The sequence below is a fragment of the Balaenoptera physalus genome (assembly GCF_965194825.1).
Source record: "Balaenoptera physalus genome assembly, chromosome: 3".
Classification (NCBI taxonomy): Eukaryota; Metazoa; Chordata; class Mammalia; order Artiodactyla; family Balaenopteridae; genus Balaenoptera; species Balaenoptera physalus.
Genome location: NC_138890.1, coordinates 150654415 through 150675222, shown reverse-complemented (window position 1 = coordinate 150675222; position 20808 = coordinate 150654415). Strand labels below are relative to the sequence as shown.

Here is a 20808-nt window from a genome sequence, read left to right as displayed (position 1 = left end):
AAATACATGATATAAATTCAGAAATGCCTCTGAAAGTTTTACATTTAGATTACAGATATAATAATGGGAAGAAAAAGACAAATTCACTTCTGAATGTTTTAGGGATACTTTAAGGGTTTCTTAAAAAAGCACAGTATCGATGTGGAGAAAGTGGAACCCTCATACATTGCTGATGGGAGTGTAAAAACGGTGCAGTGGCTATGGAAAACAGTCTGGCAGTTCCTCAAAAGGTTAAATGCAGAGTTACTATATGACCCAGCAATTCCACCCCTAGGAATATACCCAAGAGAACTGAAAATACACGTCCATATGAAACCTTGTATACTAATGTTTGTAGCAGCATATTCACAGCAGCCAAAAAGTGAAAACAACCCAGTGTCCATCAACTGATGAATGGATAAATAAAATACGGTATATCCATACCATGGGATATTATTCAGCAGTAATAAAACAATGAAATCCTGATATATGCTAGAACATGGATGAGCCTTGACAACATTATGTTAAGTGAAAAAAGCCAGGCACAAAGACCACATATTATATGGTTCCATTTATGTGAAATGCCAAGAATAGGCAGATCTATAGAGACAGAAAGTAGTTAGTGGTTGTCTAGGGCTGGGGGAGTGGGGAGGGGGGGAATGGGGAGTGACTACTAAGGGGTAAGGGGTTATTTGGGGGATGATGAAGATATTCTAAGATTGACTGTGGTGATGGTTGCACAACCCTGTAAATGTGCTAAAAAACACTATACACTTCAAACAGGTGAACTGTATGGCATGTGAATTAAATCTCAACAAAGCTGTTCAAAAAGAAAAGCACAACACTGAGAGCTTACCTTTCACAGACTTTATAGCCTTCATTGACACTCACTGCTTTGTACTTCATGTTGCCTTTGGTCCGCTCCAGCTCCCAACACCAGTCCTGAAGTGTGTCAAACATTACGGCATGGTTCTTGGGGTCAGTAGCTAACAAAACAAATTGAGAAAGACAGTAAAATCTTGTCGTGAAGCCCTGGTATTTTAATGGTGTGAAAGTGGCTCCTCGGGCCCCAACTTCCTACACTAAGCCCATTTTTATCCCCACAGAATGAACTCACTGCTTCATCCTAACCTTGTTCCTTTTTTCTGTCATTCATCCAAAATTATGAGTGAGGCTCTGTCTTTTTGTGCTGGGCGAAAGCAGCTGTTCTTGTTCCATTCCGTGCAAAAGTAATTTATAGCTCCATTTTCAGTCATCTGACCATGAGATAATTTATATAACATAAAAAGATCCTGTGCAGCACTAAAAGACAGGCTTGGCACAAATGCTAAAATAATAAAATATTTTTAGCCCTACCAATGTGTGCATAAGATGGCAAACTCATTTGAACAGCCTGTCAGATTCCTGAGTGTGAAGCCTCCTTCAGTGTGAAGATGCACTGCCCAAAAGAGGCGTTTTCAGTGTGACACCTGGTTTCTGAGGGCTATAAACAAATCAGACAGCTATGGTGAAGGTCAGGGCCTGCAAGCCAAGGGCCACATCACGGTGACGGGGACTTCTGCCCCTAACCTTGCCGCTACCTGCTAGGAGGAAGTGCCCAGGAGCACTACTCTTGCAGCCCAGCAGGTGTGTCCTTGGTCCCCTCCCAAGCCACAGCACAGCTTGATGGGGGCGACGTGCGCCAAAACACCCTTGGGTATTTACACAAATCAGTCCATTCAATCCTGTGCACATCTTAAAAAAACAAGCCTTGGGACCTCCCTGGCAGTCCAGTGGTAAAGAATCCACTTTCCAATGCAGGGGACGTGGGTTTGATCCCTGGTCGGGGAACTAAGATCCCACATGCCACGGGGCAACTAAGCGCACGCGCCACAACTACTGAGCTCGCACGCCTCAACGAGAGAGCCCACGTGCCACAAACTATAGAGTCCACACGCTCTGGAGCCTGCGTGCCACAGCTAGAGAGAGAAAACCTGCGTGCCACAACTACAGAGAAGCCCGCATGCCGCAGTGAAGACACGACGCAGCCAAAAAAATAAACAAATCTTTAAAATAAACAAAAATATCCAAAAAAAAAAAAGCAAGCCTTCCTGGAAAAACAAAGTGTTTAATAAAACTCCCACCTGCTCCTTTTAATACAAACAGATCATAGTACAAAGGATGATAAGACAAATAATGATTAAAAAACAACAGCTAAGCTTATATAGCACTTAGTATGCCAGGCACTATCCTGAGCATATTACATATAATAACTCAATCCTCACAACCCTACAGGGTAGGTAATATTATTTCCTCCATTTTACAGATATGGCACAGAAAGGTCAATTAACTTGCCCAAGGTCACAGAGCTAGGCAATGGCAGAAATGGAATTCAAACCCAGGCAGCAGTAAAGGAAATTTCCATAAAGTAATAAATGCAAATATTAATAAATTCCCCCATGGACATAAGTAGTAACAATACTCCTGGGACCTTTTAGCCAAAGTACGTTTGTGAATTATTAAGCCTGAGTAAAGTGAAAGATGTTCAGATTGCAAAGCACCCACCTCTACAAACCCCTACTCAATCAAAACGCAAATTGGTCAACTTGCACCTATCAGTTATAACCTTTACTCATCAAAAAAAAAGGAGGTTGGAAGGAGAAAAGAAGGCTAGAATTCAGACAGAATAGAAGATGCTATATATCCTGGGCTTTCCGGCACAAAAAGCCACCACAAGGTAATGAGCTCAGTAGTTGTGGCGCGCGGGCTTAGTTGCCCCGCGGCATGTGGGATCTTACTGCCAGGGTCAGTCAAGGTAAGGGTTTTGGCATACAGATCAACACATGCTGGGCAGCCAAGAAACCGTCCTGTGCTGGGTCCAGACCAAGAATCAGGATATAAGGAAGTGGCAGAATTCCTAAAAATAGAGTATGATTTTCAAATGTAGACCCAGTAAATGTTTATATAAATTACAGCAATCAACAAAGAAGTCATATTTTGTACATCTCATATTGCAACAAGCTGTTGTCAGCCAGCACTCAGCTAATCAGCACTTACACATACTGCTACAGTGAAAAGATCATTCACAAAGATGAACTTACTGAATTAAGGAACAACTTTTATGTTCGGCCTAATAGTAGCGCTAAGTATATTTTAGGTCAGTGTAGCTCTCTGAGCATAATCTGTCCTGAATAAGCAGTTACACTCTCAATTAACCCTCCTTTAATGACTGCACCCTGTGTGCCATGCATTTTAACAACTTGTAATTTTCACAACACCTCAAGGGAAGCATTAACAATACTATTTTTTGAAATGAGAAAACAGAGGCCCAAGAGTTAAGTGCCATCCCCAGGATCACACAGCTACTAGGCAGCTGGACAAGGATTTGAACTCAGGTGGGACAGACCTGGAAATTCATACCTTTTCTACTAGATCACCATAGTCCCCCAAATGCAAGCTACTCTCTCAGACATCTACATCTCTGCACACGCCAGTCCCGCTGCCTCAAATACTCCTGGGTGCCTACCGGACACTCCACATCCTTCACCAGCAGTTCAGGACCAGCCTTCGCCCTCTGACACCCCTCCCTACCCCAGCGTGGTCATTCCCTCCCACCACAGGACACATCACTCTGTTTGACTTGAAGCTCTTAGAGGGCAGGGATTTAGTCCTGTTCATATCCCCAGGGTGCATGACCCACAGCAAGCGTTTGATAAACATTTACCAAATGAGCAGTTAGTGACACAGCAACTCTGCATTCCAGAAAGCATGATATATGCAGTTAAACTAACATGCCACCTCCCTGATGAAAGGCACATGGCACTCAGGATCAGTAAACATCAACTTCACGTTAAGTGTAATGGGCAAATAGGAAGGTAATGCACAACATGATAAATATTAATTAACACTGTTGTACTTTATACACAAAAGCTGTTAGAGTAAATCCTAAGAGTTCTCATCACAAGGAAATTTTTTCTATTTCTTTAATATTATATTTATATGAGATGATGGATGGTCACTAAACTTACTGTGGTCATCATTTCAAGATGTATGTAAATCAAATTATTATGCTGTACACCTTACACTTATACAGCAGTGTGTCAATTATATCTCAATAAAACTGGAAGAAAAAAATTAAAATACTGTTAATAATTTGGAATTTAAAAAAAAAGAGGAATGGACAGAGCAAGTGGACAGACAGAGGAGGAGAGATCCAGAGAAGGAAGAAGACAGACATCTGTGGAAACACTGTACAAAGCTAGGCATTATTAATAGCTAATTCAGATGACCACAGTTTCTTACTTAAAAGACTGCTCTCTTTTTGAGGGAACCGAATGGAAAACATTTGGAATTTTAAGTTTTCTAACCAAACTACTTTTCTGATGTGCTCTCTTAGGTACAACTGTTCCATTCCCCATCCCCCAAACATTTGCTATAAGGCATGTTCTGGTTGTTTAAAAACTTTCTAGAGTGCAAGACATTTTTTAGGGTCTCATGAAATGAAACCAAGTGTATTAAAGTGAAAAACAGAATCCAGGGACAGACAGAGTGATTTTAAACTTGTCTCAGTTTTGCTTCTCTAAAGCCTCACATTCCCAATCATAATATATTGATTTTCTTTCATAAGCAACAAACAAATAATCCCTCACAAAAAGCAAACAAACCTAAAAGATAAGTTAAAGAAACAAAGATCACAGGAAAGAAATAGAAACCTTTTTTTAAAAGAAATCTGAATGGTTCACCCAAGCAAGAGGCGACCCTTTGCTAGAGAAGAGGGGAACAAAACCCACGGATGGGTTTTCTCCCACAGGTTGCAGGTAGGAACTGGAAGGGGCCTGCCCACCTGCGGATGAAAGCTTACCTGTGTGGTTTTGTGCTGCAGTCGCATAGGAAAACAGAAACAATCGTTTAAGCAGTTTAGGGGCCTGGGTATGATGGATTATGCCACTGACAATCTGGAAAAGAACCAAGCGATGGATACAGTCATGCTTTTGGCAGATAAACACTGAGAGACAAGACCCAAGTTGTCTAGGTTTCCGTAATGCTAATGGGCTCCGATGGGCAGCATGCTAACTAACTCTCATTGAGGTCTGTATCTGTGATGTGATCTCTTGAAATAATGCCAAATAAACAGAACGCTAACCATTTTGTCAGGTTTTTAAGAGCTTTGAGTTTCTAGGGCAATTTTTAAAACATAGTCTAATCTCTCAAAAACAAAGCACTAAAAAAACTTAAGTGCCATTTTCAGATACTCCCAAAATCTGACATGTCAAAGATATATAGCTGACCAGATAATAACCAAGACGCTTAGCTATTCTGTTTTACTTGTTGTGGCCTTAAGGATCTTCTTCTAGAAGATAAGGCAATCAATCCCTCATGCTTTTTGTTTGAAGTTCCAAACAAAAGTATGTTTGGATAGATGACTAAAATCATCATTCAAAATGAAGTTTCTGGCTTCTCAGGGAATTTTCCATGTCTACACCGCTCTTTTTCCTGCTCAGAGCAGATACTGGAGTCATGTTTATTATTCTAACTGATCTACCACACTACCTGAAAGAAAATTAAGAGTATACCTGAAAAGAATGCTTAACTCACTGCAGCCAAAGACAACAGATAAACTGGTCTCTCCCTAGGTTTCCCCTATGTATCTACCATGACAGTGGCAAGTCTGAGACCTTCAATATCTTAAGAGAAATCTTGGAAGCTACAATTGTGACCATTTTGACCATTGTGACCAGTTTGCCCAGTTACACACCTCAATCTGCTGCAGCAACCAGATTAAGTAAGGGACCAAAAGCACAGGCTCATCTGGTGACTCACTTTGCCCATGACCGTGTACCTCTCCCTCCTTCACGTAACCACGATCTCCCAGATGTCAACTCTTTCATGCTGGGAGTTGGGGGTCACTGCTGCTGCCTTTTGGAAAGGCTGTCAGAGGTGGGGAAAGGGGGTTGCTTCTAGCTGCTCCATCCTCCCCTTCCCCTGACGGCCTTCGGATCCTGGTTTACCACCTCCCACCCTCTGGAGGCTCTGGGAATGAACACATTATGAGCTGAAGGATTAAACGCAGCATGTGCCAAGATAATATAGTCCCGTTCTACCAAATTCTCTCTCAATTCTAGTCAAAGCACATGCGATTATAACCAATTTCAACTTTACAGAATGAAAGGCTCCCCTCAACCTTCGTGCAATGGAAGCAAGAACTGAAGTGGGGAAAACCTGATGGGAAATAAAACCTAAAAACACATGTGACTAGTTACCCTTTTGACTTCCTCTTCTTTTGTGTACCTCAGACAAAAGTGGAATACCCGGAGGTCTTTGCAGTGGATGATGAGTTTCTCAGGGTATTTCTTCAGCTGTCCAAAGAGAGTCTTTTTTTTCTCATCAAACACTACACATCAACAGTGAAATCAAGAAGGGAAATCATGTTATAAGACAACAATTAAATGCTAAAGAAACAAGGTAGACTCTTAACTTCCAAGGGCGCCTCTCAAAAGTGAGAGGAAAGGCACCAGCTTCTAAGTAGCTGTCAGCAGGGCCCAGTCCCACCCAGCAGGGGCCCTGTTCTCTGGAAGAGCTAGGGCTCCTCACTCCTCCCGAGGAAGCGCAAGACCCAAATGGACTGGCCACTGTTGGCAGAACTGACTCCTGCAGGAATCCCAGCTCTGAAAGCTGAGATTACGAAAGATGGGAGATTGCTAGGGACCTGCTTTTGGGACAGTCAACTCCCAGGTTTATGGCTGGGGCCCCTCCTGACACCCTCCTCCCTAACCCAGAGTTTGGACCACCCAGCACCTGTTGGCGCTGGGAACACCATAAATGGCTACTGAATGATTTCTGACAAAGCCCTGACTACAAAAATAGAGAAGTGGAGCACAGAGAGGTTTTGTTTAGTCAGAAGAAAAGGCACTCGAGTGTGGTACGACAGACCTTTATCAGGTGAGCCTTTAAAGTGAGATCTGCACAGCTAACATTGACATTATGATCAACATCTATCATGTAATGGCACCGTGGAGTATTAGAAAGAACAGGTTCCATGTTCAAGTCCAAGCTCCTCCAGCTAAGTGACCCCAAATAAGCCACTTCGCATCTCAATTTTATCATCCATACAACTGATTTAAACAAGATAAATATGTGAAGAAATTTCAGTTAAACTATAAAGGACCAAAAAAAAAAAAAAAAACCTCAACATTATCAGCTATACTTTCAAAGGCTGGCAACACCTCAGGGGAAAACAGATACTCACCTCCATAAATCTGATCAACACAGTGGAGGGTAATGTCATTTTCTCCTATAACCTTATTCTTAAACTGCGTTTCCTAAAAAATTCAAAAGGAAACAACTGTGATTCCTTGCTATGCACTGTGACATTTACAGGTAGAGCAAATCACCATCCTCCACTTGCATATGAAGAAAAATGGGGAGTGGGTGGGGGAAATGGGTGAAGGTGGTCAAAAGGCACAAACTTCAGTTATAAAACAAGTCCTGGAGATGTAATGTACAGCATGGTGACTAGAGTGAATAATACTGCATTGTACATTTGAAAGTTGCTAAGAGGGTAGATCTTAAAAGTTCTCATCACAAGAAAAAAATTGTTTAACTATGTGATGTGATGGATGTTAACTAAACATACTGTGATGATCCTTTCACAATATATACATACACCAAATTCATCACGTTGTACATCTTAAACTAATACAACGTTAAATGTCAATTATGTCTCAGTAAAGCTAGAAAAAATAAATGAAAAGGTATACATCCTACACAAGCAAACAGGGAAATGTAGTCACATCCCTAGGAAACGGACGATGAAGGAGTGAAGTGTGTGAGAAATGCTGCGAACACTCGTCTTCAAACCCAGGCAGGACATGCCATTCCCGGCTGCTCCCAGGCCGACCCACCAGGCCGCATGCACAACACCCTGAGAGATGCTGGTAGGTGGCGCATAGGTTCAGATTTCTCCACACAAATGCAGACAGGTGAGTGACAAAGCTATGAGAAGGCAGGAAGAAAACCCCAGGAGATTCAAGCTCTGTAAACGCTGCCTCTGTACAGGACTAGGAACCAGGCCGCTACAGCAACAGCTGCACAGAAGCCCACGCTGTCAGGTGGTGGGCCGCTGGCGTGGCCCGGCCGGCCGGTTCCCATTGCCACCAGCGCGCCCTGAGGGGTGCGGGTGTTCCCTCCTCACTCCACTGCTCACTCTTCCTAAGGGGGACAAGCCTTACAAGCACAGAGCAAACACAAAGTAAACCCAAACTCAGTGCTGCATTCAGCACCAGTTTCATAACTGAATTCAGTTCCTAAATTTGAGGAAGAGTTCAGTATAGAGAAAACATGGGGAACTAGTATATTTGGGGAGATGTGATTCCCATGAATGATAGGTACTGTGCTGAAATACAGAAGAAAATTAAAAGCTGACGGTGTCAACCTACGAGGTCAAACGCAAGCCAGCGTGACATGAGGCACTGCTGGGAAACTGCAGAGCGGTCCTCCCACTGAAAGGAGATCCCAAAGGAGAGAAAGCAGACTAGTGGTGAGAAAGACTCTGGCCTTTGTGTTTATGTGCGTTAGGGGCGAGTTATTGAGAAGCTGGGAGACAAGACAATGGGGCTGCCAATGCAGTGCTCCCACAAACTCAGCCAAGTGCAGCTCATACATACATCATTATCCAAGGCAGATTCGTCATCGCCCAAGAAAGCAATCTTGAAGTCTGTGCAGACAAGCCTCCCATAGATTCCACGCTGACAGGAATCTTCCTGGACACACTTCAGTACCGTGCTGGCTTCACAGAGCAGCTGTTCACCTGATCAAAACCAAAACAAGTCCTCCTTAGAGTCCTCAGGCAACATGCAGAACGCAAACAGTACAAGCTTCCCGGCTCTATTCCGGTAAGACAAACACACACCACAACACAGCACACAGGAGCTGCAAAACCTAGGGGAGGAGACGAGGCAGAGCGGGGACCGTGGAGAAGTGAAATCACAATGACTCGGGTACACTTTTACATGGGGCACTTCTCTATCTTCTCACTGTGAATAATGGACGTGTCCAAACAGGTAGAAATGATCTCGGCTACACTTACAAACACAGATCTTAGTGCTTTTATCACTTGGACCCAAGCAGAAGTTCTGGAGAAGCGGTACCCAAGTGAGCAAAGCCAGAAGGGCTGGCCAGCGAGCTCTGGCACGTAGCTCTGCAGCCCCCCTTCCTGTGAGGGTGGGCCATTCCTCACCCCGGAACTGCGGAAAGAGGGCGGGTGTCTCCCTGGCCTGGGGCCCTAAGGCAGCTTCCTCAGGCACAGAGGATGCAGCACGACTGCACTCATTCTGGCTCCACGGACAAGGATGGGAGGAAAAGGGAGGTCAGAGGTTTGTGGGAAAAAAACCTGTTTCCTCTCTTTCTTAGTTGAGAGTATTTCCTCTCAGTGTGTCACCTTTCCTGCTCTATCTGCAGACGCCCAGCAGCATGAGAGCTGTATTTCCTGGTGATAGAGAGTACTTCTCACTATAGTCAAAAAGATGAGGATTTAGGGATAGGCAGGAAGCGGAGAGACTCATGAGGGCTGGATGCCTGCGTAAGGGCAGGAAAAAAAGAAGGATACAGGGGAAATGAAAAACTAAGTGTAAAATTAAAAAAAAAAAAAAACTAAGTATAAATACTTTGTGACAAGAAAGAAAAAGGAATTTTCTTCTCATCCAACAGGTAACCATCTTCTCCTTAGAATCTCCCTCTGGATATTTCCTTCAATGTCTTTAAATTTACCATCTGGCTCAAAATTCATTTATTCTAACTTTCACTATGAAAACAAAGAAGAATTTCAGACACTAAGACTATCAGGGGACACATATTATATTTCATCTTGTTTTTTTCTCTCTTCCAAGGGGTTAATTACAATGGAAATACAGGAAGATGGCTCTGTCACCAGGTCAGCCTCTACAGAGACCACCGGGCTTGAAGAAAACAGTGAAGTCAGGGCCTCATTAGGGTTTAAAACAGTCCCAGAAAAAGTGCTTCAGCTGAATCCGAGGTAGAAGACACGTGAGCAAGGCTTCCTGTGCTTCCAACTCCTGGTGTAAAACAACTTTTAACGGCGAGCCTCTTCCAAGACGAGGCAAGCCACATGGGTTCATGGTCAGGCACTGGAGACCAGAAGTTGGCACACAGGGGCTAAAACGACATCCAGGAGAGGCTCTGCAAGCACGGCGACCTGCACCACACTTGTCAGCTTGTACGTTCAAAGTCTCAGGTCATGGGAGGCATGAGCTGGAAAAGATCATAGTTTAGTCTAGGAAACCTGGGCTGCACACCTAGAAGAGGCCGTCAGGAATCCAGGGGTTGGGAGAATGTACATAACACTAAGCTAGAGACAAAAGTAAATTTCAGAATCTACAATATAATCCAAGAAGAGGAAATACAATAGGATATATGGATTGAGGTTTAGGCCATTATTATAGGGAAAAGCCTTTGAAACTTAAAAACATTTTTTAAAAAGTTAGAGATTCTGATATGTTTACCAAATAAGGTGGATCAGTCAGAAACTTGTACATATTCGTATCCTCTCAATAAAATGGAATAAAATTAAAAGAACCAGAATGAGGACTCAATTGTTTTGGGAAATGTATCTAAAAATACTTATGAAAAAAGCTATTTGGGACTGGAAAAAAGAAAGTAGCAAAACAATCGAATGCACAACTCACTGGATAGCCCCATATATGGAGAGGCTACACCACCAAGAAGTTTGTTTCTGAATGCAGAAATGATTAAAACTTGACTTAAGCTATAGAGTCACTCTCCTCCATCAGAAAGAAATAAAGAGAGAAAGAGAGAGAGACAGAGAGAAAGAGAAAGAGAGCGAGAGAGAGAGAGAGGGGAGAGAGAGAGAGGGAAGAGAGAGAGAGAAAGAAAGAAAGAAAGTGGGCTTCCCTGGTGGCGCAGTGGTTGAGAATCCGCCTGCCAATGCAGGGGACACGGGTTCGAGCCCTGGTCTGGGAAGATCCCACATGCCGCGGAGCAACTAGGCCCATGAGCCACAACTACTGAGCCTGCGCATCTGGAGCCTGTGCTCCGCAACAAGAGAGGCCGCGATAGTGAGAGGCCCGTGCACCGCGATGAGGAGTGGCCCCGACTTGCTGCAACTAGAGAAAGCACTCGCACAGAAACGAAGACCCAACACAGCCAAAAATAAATAAATAAATAATTTTAAAAAAGGCATTCCTTTAAAAAAAAAGTTTAAAAAAAAAAAAAAAGAAAGAAAGAAAGAAAGAAAGAAAGAAAGAAAGACAGGACGAAAGGAAGGAAGGAAGGAAGGAAGACAGAAAGAAAGGAGGGAGGGAGGGAGGAAGAAAGGAAGGAAGGAAGAAATCCAACCAATCCAGGCTCCTCGGTGATGATCAAAGAGCAAAGCCCTGGCAGCCCCAGGGTTGGTTAAACCCCAAGGGGTCGGGTGTAGGGATCTGCAGGGGACCAGGATCTTCCTGACTGGGGATCAGAATACTGGATGGGGCCAAGTAAGGCACCCTGAAAAAAGACCTCATTTGCTTACAAAAGAGGTGAGAATTTCCCACGTTTAATTTCATCAGCTATGGGGAAGGGGAAACAAAAATTCTTTGTAGCTGTTGGAATACTCAGTCCCAGGTATGCAGTTACTGAACTAAAGACATTGATATTTTTGTCCAACTCATTACTGTCACACACTGTCTGGATAAAAACAAAGGAGTTTATATATAGTGCTACTAGGGATGACACAATTTATCACTGGCTTTGAATTGCACATGAGGTAAGATGCTAACATGACTGTTACCTGGCAACAAGTGAAGAGTTACTTCCTTCTCTGTTACTTCCTTTTCGTTTGTGTGAATTTCCTAAAAGAGAAGAGAAAAGGGTAATATTTTTGTTTATTTAAGGGCTCAAAATGAATAACATAAAGCCATACTTTCAGAACACACACTAAAACATCATATTCGCTCAGGAGCTTTTTGTTTATTTGACAAGCTAAGTTTTGTTTTGTTTTGTTTTTTAATTAAAGTATAGTTGATTTACAGAGTTAAGTTTTTTTTTTTAAGTATTTTTAACTCAAGGAAGTCAGAAAATTTCAACAAGTTGGTTCAATGTATTACACTAATTATTTAGAATTGACAACTATCAGCTGTCCCAAGTGGAGGGTCAGGGATGGGCACTCCCCATATAAAGGAACAAATGCCACATAGCAAAGAAAAGCAGCTCAAGCAGCGTCAGAAAGAGAATGGAAGACAGTCCACAGAATGATTCCCCTTTCTCCAGTGAGAATCAAGGGTCGAAAACAAAGGAAGATTGTTGTGGGCTTTTGAGAGAAAATGAACCTGTGTAAAGGGTTTGAAGGTAAGAACAGGAAACTACTGGACTGGCCAAAAGGTTTGTTCGGTTTTTTCCATAAGATGGCTCTAGTAGCACTTAGTTGTCTTTAACTTCATTTGAAATAATTCTGTTAGACTGTATGTGACAGCTGTGCATTTAAAAAGACTTATCAAAATTGGTGAATTTTTGTGTAGCCATTTTAATACTGAAGATGGAAGAAGAAAGCAACATTTTCAGCATATTATGCTTTATTATTTCAAGAGAGGTAAAAGCGCAACTGAAATGCAAAAAAAGATTTGTGCAGTGTATGGAGAAGGTGCTGTGACTGATCAAACGTGTCAAAAGTGGTCTGTGAAGTTTCGTGCTGTAAATTTCTTGCTGGATGACGTTCCATGGTCAGGTAGACTAGTTCAGGTTGATAGCGATCAAATTAAGACATTAATTGAAAACAATCAACGTTATACCACGCGGGAGATAGCCAACATACTCAAAATACCCAAATCAAGCGTTGAGAATCATTTGCACTGGCTTGGTTATGTTAATCACTTTGATTGTTTGGGTTCCACGTAAGTTAAGCGGAAAAATACCTTCTTGACTGTATTTCTGCATGCGATTCTCTACTTAAATGTAATGAAAATGTTCTGTTGTTTTTTTTTTTTAAACAGATTATTTTTTAAATTTATTTATTTATTTATTTATGGCTGTGTTGGGTCTTCGTTTCTGTGCAAGGGCTTTCTCTAGTTGTGGCAAGCGGGGGCCACTCTTCATCGCGGTGCACGGGCCTCTCACTATCGTGGCCTCTCTTGTTGCGGAGCACAGGCTCCAGACGCGCAGGCTCAGTAATCGTGGCTCATGGGCCCAGTTGCTCCGCGGCATGTGGGATCTTCCCGGAACAGGGCTCGAACCCGTGTCCCCTGCATTGGCAGGCAGATTCTCAACCACTGCGCCACCAGGGAAGCCCAAAATGTTCTGTTTTTAAAACAAATTGTGACAGGCGATGAAAAGTGGATACAGTACAATAATGTAGAACAAAAGAGATCGTGGGGTAAGCAAAATGAACCACCACCAACCACACCAAAGGCTGGTCTTCAACCAAAGAAGGTGATGTTGGGGCTTCCCTGGTGGCGCAGTGGTTAAGAATCCGCCTGCCAACGCAGGGTACACGGGTTCGAGCCTTGGTCCGGGAAGATCCCACATGCCATGGAGCAACTAAGCCCGTGCGCCACAACTACTGAGCCTGTGCTCTATGAGCCCGCGCGCCTAGACCCTGTGCTCCGCAACAAGAGAAGCCACTGCAGTGAGAAGCCCGCGCACCGCAACAAAGAGCAGCCCCCGCTAACCGCAACTAGAGAAAGCCCATGCGCAGCAATGAAGACCCAATGCAGCCAAAAATAAAAAAAATAATAATAATTTTAAAAAACAACAAAGAAGGTGATGTTGTGTATATGCTGGGACTGGAAGGGAGTCCTTTATGATGAGCTCCTTCTGGAAAACCAAACGATTAATTCCAGTAAGTACCGCTCCCAGTTAGACCAACTGAAAGTATCACTTGATGAAAAGCGCCCAGAATTACTCAACAGAAAACACATCATCTTCCATCAGGATAATGCAAGACTGCATGTTTCTTTGATGACCAGGCAAAAACTGTTACAGCTTGGCTGGGAAGTTCTGATTCATCCGCCGTATTCACCAGACATCGCACCTTCGAATTTCCACTTATTTTGGTCTTTATAAAATTCTCTTAGTGGAAAATATTTCAATTCCCTGGAAGACTGTAAAAGGCACCTGGAACAGTTCTCTGCTCAAAAAGATAAAAGGTTTTGGGAAGATGGAATTATGAAGTTGCCTGAAAAATGGCAGAAGGTAGTGGAACAAAGGGTGAATACGTTGTTCAATAAAGTTCTTTGTGAAAATGAAAAATAAGTCTTTTATTTTTACTTAAAAACCAAAGGCACTTTTTGGCCAACCCAATATGAACGTATCAAGTCAATACTGAGCCATCCACTCTGCAGCATACCAGGGCTCAGTAAAGGCGGCCGGCAACATATTTCCTCATTCTATGTTACCTAAAACCATACGGCAGTGCAATGGGATGCAATCACTTCTAATAAGGAATCAAGGCCAGGTTCTGTGTCACTGTTTCTCAATAAAAATATCTTCAAATGCTTCTATGCTGGGTTCAGTGTTTATCAGATAGTCAAAGATAATTAGCAATGCTTAATGAATTAATGGACCAAAACAACAATCATAAATGGCTGTTAACTTTAAGACTCAACAGGGGTTACATCTTTATGTAGATTTTCATTACTTTCATAAACAAGTTTATCCCCACACTAGAATATTCATGTTATACGTTCTTCTGTTAGCACCTATAATATTACTTTTTAAGTACCCATGTGCATGCTTATCTCCCTTTCTAGAACAGTGTTTCTCCAACTAGGGCTTGTATCTATTAGTGGGTTGTAAATCAATTTAGTGGGTCAAAATCAAATTTTTCCATAATAAGAATAAAAAATATCATACAGTAAAAAACTGGGGGGCTTCCCTGGTGGCGCAGTGGTTGAGAATCTGCCTGCCAATGCAGGGGACACGGGTTCGAGCCCTGGTCTGGGAAGATCCCACATGCCGCGGAGCAACTGGGCCCGTGAGCCACAATTACTGAGCCTGCGCGTCTGGAGCCTGTGCTCCGCAACAAGAGAGGCCGCGATGGTGAGAGGCCTGCGCAACGCGATGAAGAGTGGTCCCCACTTGCCGCAACTGGAGAAAGCCCTTGCACAGAAACGAAGACTCAATACAGTCATAAATAAATAAATAAATAAATAAATAAATAAATAAATAAAAGAACGTGAATTTCTAAAAAAAAAAAAAACTGGCAAAAGAATGACTGTTAACATAACAAATAGAGAGGCATGTTGGGCCCCCTCATCAACCTACCACACCATCTACGAAGAATTCTTGCCAAAATACCTGATCTCAATCTGCTTGAGCTGCTATGTCAACCTACCAATTTATAGGTTGAATACCGGGACAGAAAAACATGTTAAATGACACCATGGGGATGCAACCAATCAAATCCTGACTGTGGGAAATTCTACAACACACAACTAGTTCTGTCAACAAATAAAAATGGAATATTTTTGGTTTGTTTTGGGTAGAAGTCTCTGGTTGGCATGAGTTTTCTGAATTTGTTGATTCAGACTGAAGCATGGCACTAGAAGAAACTTGGGTACGGCTGAGGCAGGGAGAGCCCAGACAGCCTGTCTTGAGGCTGAAGAACAAGAACAAAGTCATGGTGTCTTCACAGAACCTGTTCTGCGTGTGGTCTGTTTGGGAGATGACTATGATTTCCATCCCAGGAGATGCCAATAAATCAAGCCTCTCTGAGGCAGCGTTCTTAAACTTGTGGAGCATCGGATCATCTGGGGAGCCTGTTACCTCTGCAGACACTCAGGCCCCAACACAAGCCTGAGGAATCAGAGTGCGGGGGATGCAGCTGAGCCTCAGGTTTTGTAGAAGCTCCCCAGATGATCCTGATGCATTGCTCTAGGTTACACAAGAGGGACTATTTTTGCATATGTAAATGCTATGAGTGTTTCGGTAACTTAGAAATTCTCATTGAGAGTTTTCATCATCTGTCATTGACAAAGAACTAAATTAAAGCACAGGTATTTTTGACAGGTTTATCATCTTTCTCTGAGGAAAGCAAAGCTATTCATTAAATTCAATCAGCTGTTAGAAAACTCTAGCAATCATCTTTAGTGCTTGGAATTCAGTTCAAAAACTGAAGCCAGCACGGAGAAGACTACCCTATTGCTACGTCCCAGGAAGTATCATCTTCCGATGATAAAGATGTCACACTACCCCACACTACCTACATACATCAATTCTTGAAATGGTTAGTGATATTCTTTGTTTACATTCCATAAACAAGACAATTAGGTGACATCTTTTAGAACTCTGTCCTACCCAAAACGCCCCTTCCCTAGACAACTGTTCCCTGCGCCCCCAACCTCCAGGAGAGGGCCACCTCCTCCCCATCACCTGCATGGACTAACAGACAGCAGTGCCCGCAAACGGCTAATTGTTTTATCTCCCCATTAATTTGGCTGAAGGGCCAAGAGAAGCTAATCAAACTGGCTGCTTCAACTACAGACTTGCAGATTTGGCCACAAATATGGAGCCGCAGAGAAAGCTGTTCTGCAAAGAATGAGACACGTGAAGAAGATACATGGAGATAAAAGCCCAACCCAGACACACAAGCAATCACACAGCCTGGACTCCATGGCTTTCCAGGCTCTAGCGAGGCCCAACCACGCCTCTGGCCCACCCTTCCATGAACCACACCTGTATCTTTATAAATGGATCCCCTCGTCAGCAAAAACTAGCTACAGTGGTTCTGCTGATTGTCACCAACGGCATCAACTTAGATCAACTGCACTAACAACTGAGAAACCACAGATGACAGAATCACGTCATGCCACATGTCAACGTGCAATATATCCGGGGCCGCAGGATTAGGAACCAACGTCAGAGCCACCAAACTCACGAGTAAGACTGGCAGGGGAGAAGGGAAGCTGGAGCTGCACTGCCTGCTTCGTGAGCCGGAGTATTCGCGCCCAGGAACGAGGCAGGGTCCTTGGTGGCTTTCCCTCACTAGAAATGGCAAAGGAAGACTCCCACAGACCTGCTCTCCATTCTAAAACACTGTCACATCATGGCATGTTCTCAAAGGGATGAAAATGAATCCACCAGAAGCATTTCCTGGGAGAAAAAAGGAAAGGACTGGAGACATTTTCCCCACTCACCCTCGTCTTTGTAAAATGCCCCAGAAGCTTAGTATACATTTTTCATTTTAAAAGTAGGGACTCCTCTTCTCTAGAATAATGTTAAATACGTTCTGATGTTGGCAACAAGTTGCCGACCAAAAATTGATCCGTGAAAAGGGAAAACCCACCAAGCAGCTACGTCATGGAGGAGTCACATATCTCCTGAAGCGTGTGGGAATTTCAACACTGGATAGGGTGACAGAAAAACCACCAAGATTCCTAACAGTGCTCGACTTCCTACTAAAGCTGCCGCTATTCATCAGACTTCCTTCAGCTGCAGAGAGGGAAAGGAGAGGTCAGAATAATGCAGTAAGATATACACTGCCGCTGACAAGCCAGCATCCAAAAATAATCTAACCATCCAGAGCATGTGAGCCCCTGCCTCGAATGCCATGAAACAAATCACAAGACTTTACTTATCCAAAACACAGATCGTGCAGCAGCCTCGCCTATTTGGAACACTGCTGAAGATCACAAAGTGAAAAAGACTTCTGAGCAGTAAAGACAGGTGTGTCCAAGTTTGCGCACGGCAATCAAAGCCCTCCACAGGCTGTCAGTCCCAGCTTCCACTTCGACCAGATGCTTTTAACTATAATGCTAAGAGCCAGCATTTATTAAGCTCTATGATGTGCCAGGTAAGTACACTTCATTAGTATCTCATTAATTCCTCACAACACCTCTAGGACTGGCGTTATCTCCATTTTACAGATGAAGAAACTTAGGCTTAAAGAGGTTCAAGAACTTCCCTTTTATAGGAAAATAAGTCACTAACCAAGGGTTCGGCCCAAGCCCCGACTAACTCCAGAGCCCACATTCCTCGCTGCTGTGTCCTAGTTCCAATAAACACGGTCTCCAGTTTCCTACCACAAAAGAAAAAAGTTGTCACAGCCATTGCGTATAACAGAAAACCAGTCTCCTGTTACAAAACTGATTAGAACAAATTAGAAAAATTCCCTTAAGAAAACTGTACTCCACTGTACAAGGATTTGCCTCATATAGGACAAAAGCACGTGAAAGCTAACATCAGCTACACTCCTGAGAATCTGCTGAGAGGCTGCAAAGCAGCCTGGTCGTTTCCATTCCACTGGTTCTCAAAAACTAGTTTCTTACCGAGTTCACATTCAGAATGCGCACATCTCGAAAGTGTGATGGACCTAGGGCCCCTCAGCAAAGGCAGAAAAAGGGAAGGGCCCTGCCAGATGATCAGTGACCTTGAAAAGAATGGAGCGGGGGTCTCTACAATGAAGCTCTCATAGGCCAAAACGCTTATAAACGTTCACATCAACCCTTCACTGCTTACCAGGGCTCTGAGTCAAAAACCGAAGTTGTTATTCTCAGTTTAATTTTATCCAGCCAGAAGGGCAAATTCCAAGAGGCAACATAACATCCCTAAAAGTTCCAAAACACAATTTCCTTCTATCACATCTGGCACCAAGTGCTAAAAAGACATAACACAAACATTTTATTTCCTACAAGTCGCTCCACTGGTCTAAAATGGACACTTAATACTCTGTTTTCTCCGCTAAAATAGAAAATCTGAGGGGAGAAATGCATTTGCATCTACATATTAGGTGGGAATCCATGTGTATCTTAGAACAAAATTTACCTTTCTTTAAAGCAGAGAGTTGTATTTTTAACACAGCCTAGTACTGACAATTTAAGTTTTGTCTTTCCCCTGGCTTCTCCAAACTTCTCTCTGTGCATGTACTGAAAATAAATAATACAGACTTGAGGCCACAGTCCAAACCCAGCTCTGGCAATTACAGACATGAACTTGGGCTTGCCATTTAACCTGACTGAGCTTTGGTTTCCTCCTGTGTGAATGGAAACAATACCACCTCAGTATGAGGATATGAAGAGAAACGGGTGTAAACACCTGGCATACATATTCAGTAAATGGGAGTTGTTACAATTGTTGGACCCAGCAGAACCTATGCTTCTTGATTCCTTTCTTTTTTCTCCTCCTTTCTTTTTTTTTTTTAAATAAAATTTATTTATTTATTTATTTATTTTTTGGCTGTGTTGGGTCTTCGTTGCTGTGTGCGGGCTTTCTCTAGTTGGGGTGAGCGGGGGCTATTCTTTGTTGCGGTGCGCGGGTTTCTCATTGTCGTGGCTTCTCTTGCTGCGGAGCACGGGCTCTAGGCTCGTAGGCTTCAGTAGTTGTGGCACGAGGGCTCAGTAGTTGTGGCTTGCGGGCTATAGAGCTCAGGCTCAGTAGTTGTGGCGCATGGGCTTAGTTGCTCCGCGGCATGTGGGATCTTCCTGGGCCAGGGCTCGAACCTGTGTCCCTTGCATTGGCAGGCAGATTCTTAACCGCTACGCCACCAGGGAAGTCCCTCCTCCTTTATTTTGATGACTAAACAAAGAATTCCAACATACTACTTGAGCTGCAATTATTCAAGATTCTGAGTAGAATAATTTCTGCTTCTCTCTCAATCCTGTTTCCCACATGAAACTAAATTGACTCCACTCAGGTGGCTTCTCAATTCTTTTTTTTTTTTTTGTGGATCAGAAACTCCTGCAATTAGCAACATCCAGGTTGGTCCTAATTCCATCAGACTTGGACTACACAGTAATATCTGAAGTCGTAGAAAAAGAAACGGCATATTTCTGTTAATAGGATTTGTTTTCTACAATGACTTAGGTCCTGTCCTTTGGTGTCTTTTCTTCTGCAATAGAAAGTACTTTGAACCCACTATAAGACCAAAAGAGTAAACTAATGGCTTTCTTAAGAGAATACTGCATCTGAGGAAGGGACTGCTCCGGCATGCCGGGCATGCCGACAAAAGGTAAGCTTTCCCGACTGCTGAATTTATTCAAAGTAGATTAAGCTGGGAATTCCCTGGCGGTCCGGTGGTTAAGACTCAGAGCTTTCACTGCCATAGGCCTGGGTTCAATTCCTGGTCGGGGAACTAAGATCCCAAAAGCTGCGGGGTGCGGCCAGAAAAACAACCAAACAAAGTAGATTAAGCTACTGAAAGACGGTAACAAATTGAGAATAAAAACCTATGTAAGCACTTGCGCACTGGGAGAAAGGAGCCACGCTGCAGGCATTCATCACTAATATCTAACCTGTCTCTGGTTAATACTTCAAAAAAAGTATAAACGTTCACTATCAGTTCTTACAAGATAATCAACTCAGGAAAAAAAATAAGCACCATCACCACTACCATCAACCACCCCTCCACCCCCCAAATCAAAACATACACCAGTCCTGAGAAGAGAAATAACCTAGAGGACTCCAATAAGTCAGGGTATGCAAAGAGGAATCATAAAGAAACCATCCCCTCAAAAAAAGTGAATTTTTTCCTTTACTTTGGGAAGCGACCTGTATGGGTGGTGGGGAGAAGGTAGGGAGCACAGAATGGAGAGTACTCATCAGCTATGCCCCACAGTTCCTTTGCCTCCATATCTTTATAGTAGCTTTTTGAACTCCACGAGAAAAACACAGAAAGAACAAATATGGAGATAATATTTCAAAGTTTTTGTTGTTGATCCGGGGAGAACGAGCATAGCTGAATGGAGAAGAGAGGAAGGGGTTAACAATAAGGTACAGCCCACGTCTGGATGCGCTAAAGCTGGACATGGATCTTAAAGTGGGTTACAGGACGTGATGAGATTCCCACGTGTATGTCCTACGCCTGACCATGCTGAGTTCTCAATGTGTATAAGCTGTTGTCTTCATGGG

At 43.1% G+C, this 20808-nt stretch overlaps 2 protein-coding genes across 6 annotated transcripts in view; one reads left to right on the top strand and one right to left on the bottom strand.

The window, feature by feature from the left end:
• The window catches only part of SUB1 (SUB1 regulator of transcription), a 354409-nt gene that overhangs the window by 89241 nt on the left and 244360 nt on the right, over positions 1–20808 (top strand). The gene's annotated exons all lie outside the window — the stretch shown is intronic.
• Positions 1–20808, bottom strand: part of MTMR12 (myotubularin related protein 12) — a 66693-nt gene that overhangs the window by 27531 nt on the left and 18354 nt on the right. For 3 of the 5 annotated variants that reach the window (XM_082453733.1, XM_082453736.1, XM_082453734.1), the window contains exons 2-7: positions 11762–11822; positions 8622–8764; positions 7205–7277; positions 6219–6349; positions 4820–4913; positions 836–965 (exon numbers count right to left, since the gene is read on the bottom strand). In XM_082453733.1, the coding sequence (XP_082309859.1) occupies positions 836–965; positions 4820–4913; positions 6219–6349; positions 7205–7277; positions 8622–8764; positions 11762–11822 (632 nt within the window). Of the gene's footprint in view, positions 1–835; positions 966–4801; positions 4914–6218; positions 6350–7204; positions 7278–8621; positions 8765–11761; positions 11823–20808 lie in introns of all 5 variants that reach the window. The other 2 variants (XM_082453735.1, XM_082453732.1) reach the window with 1 other exon arrangement.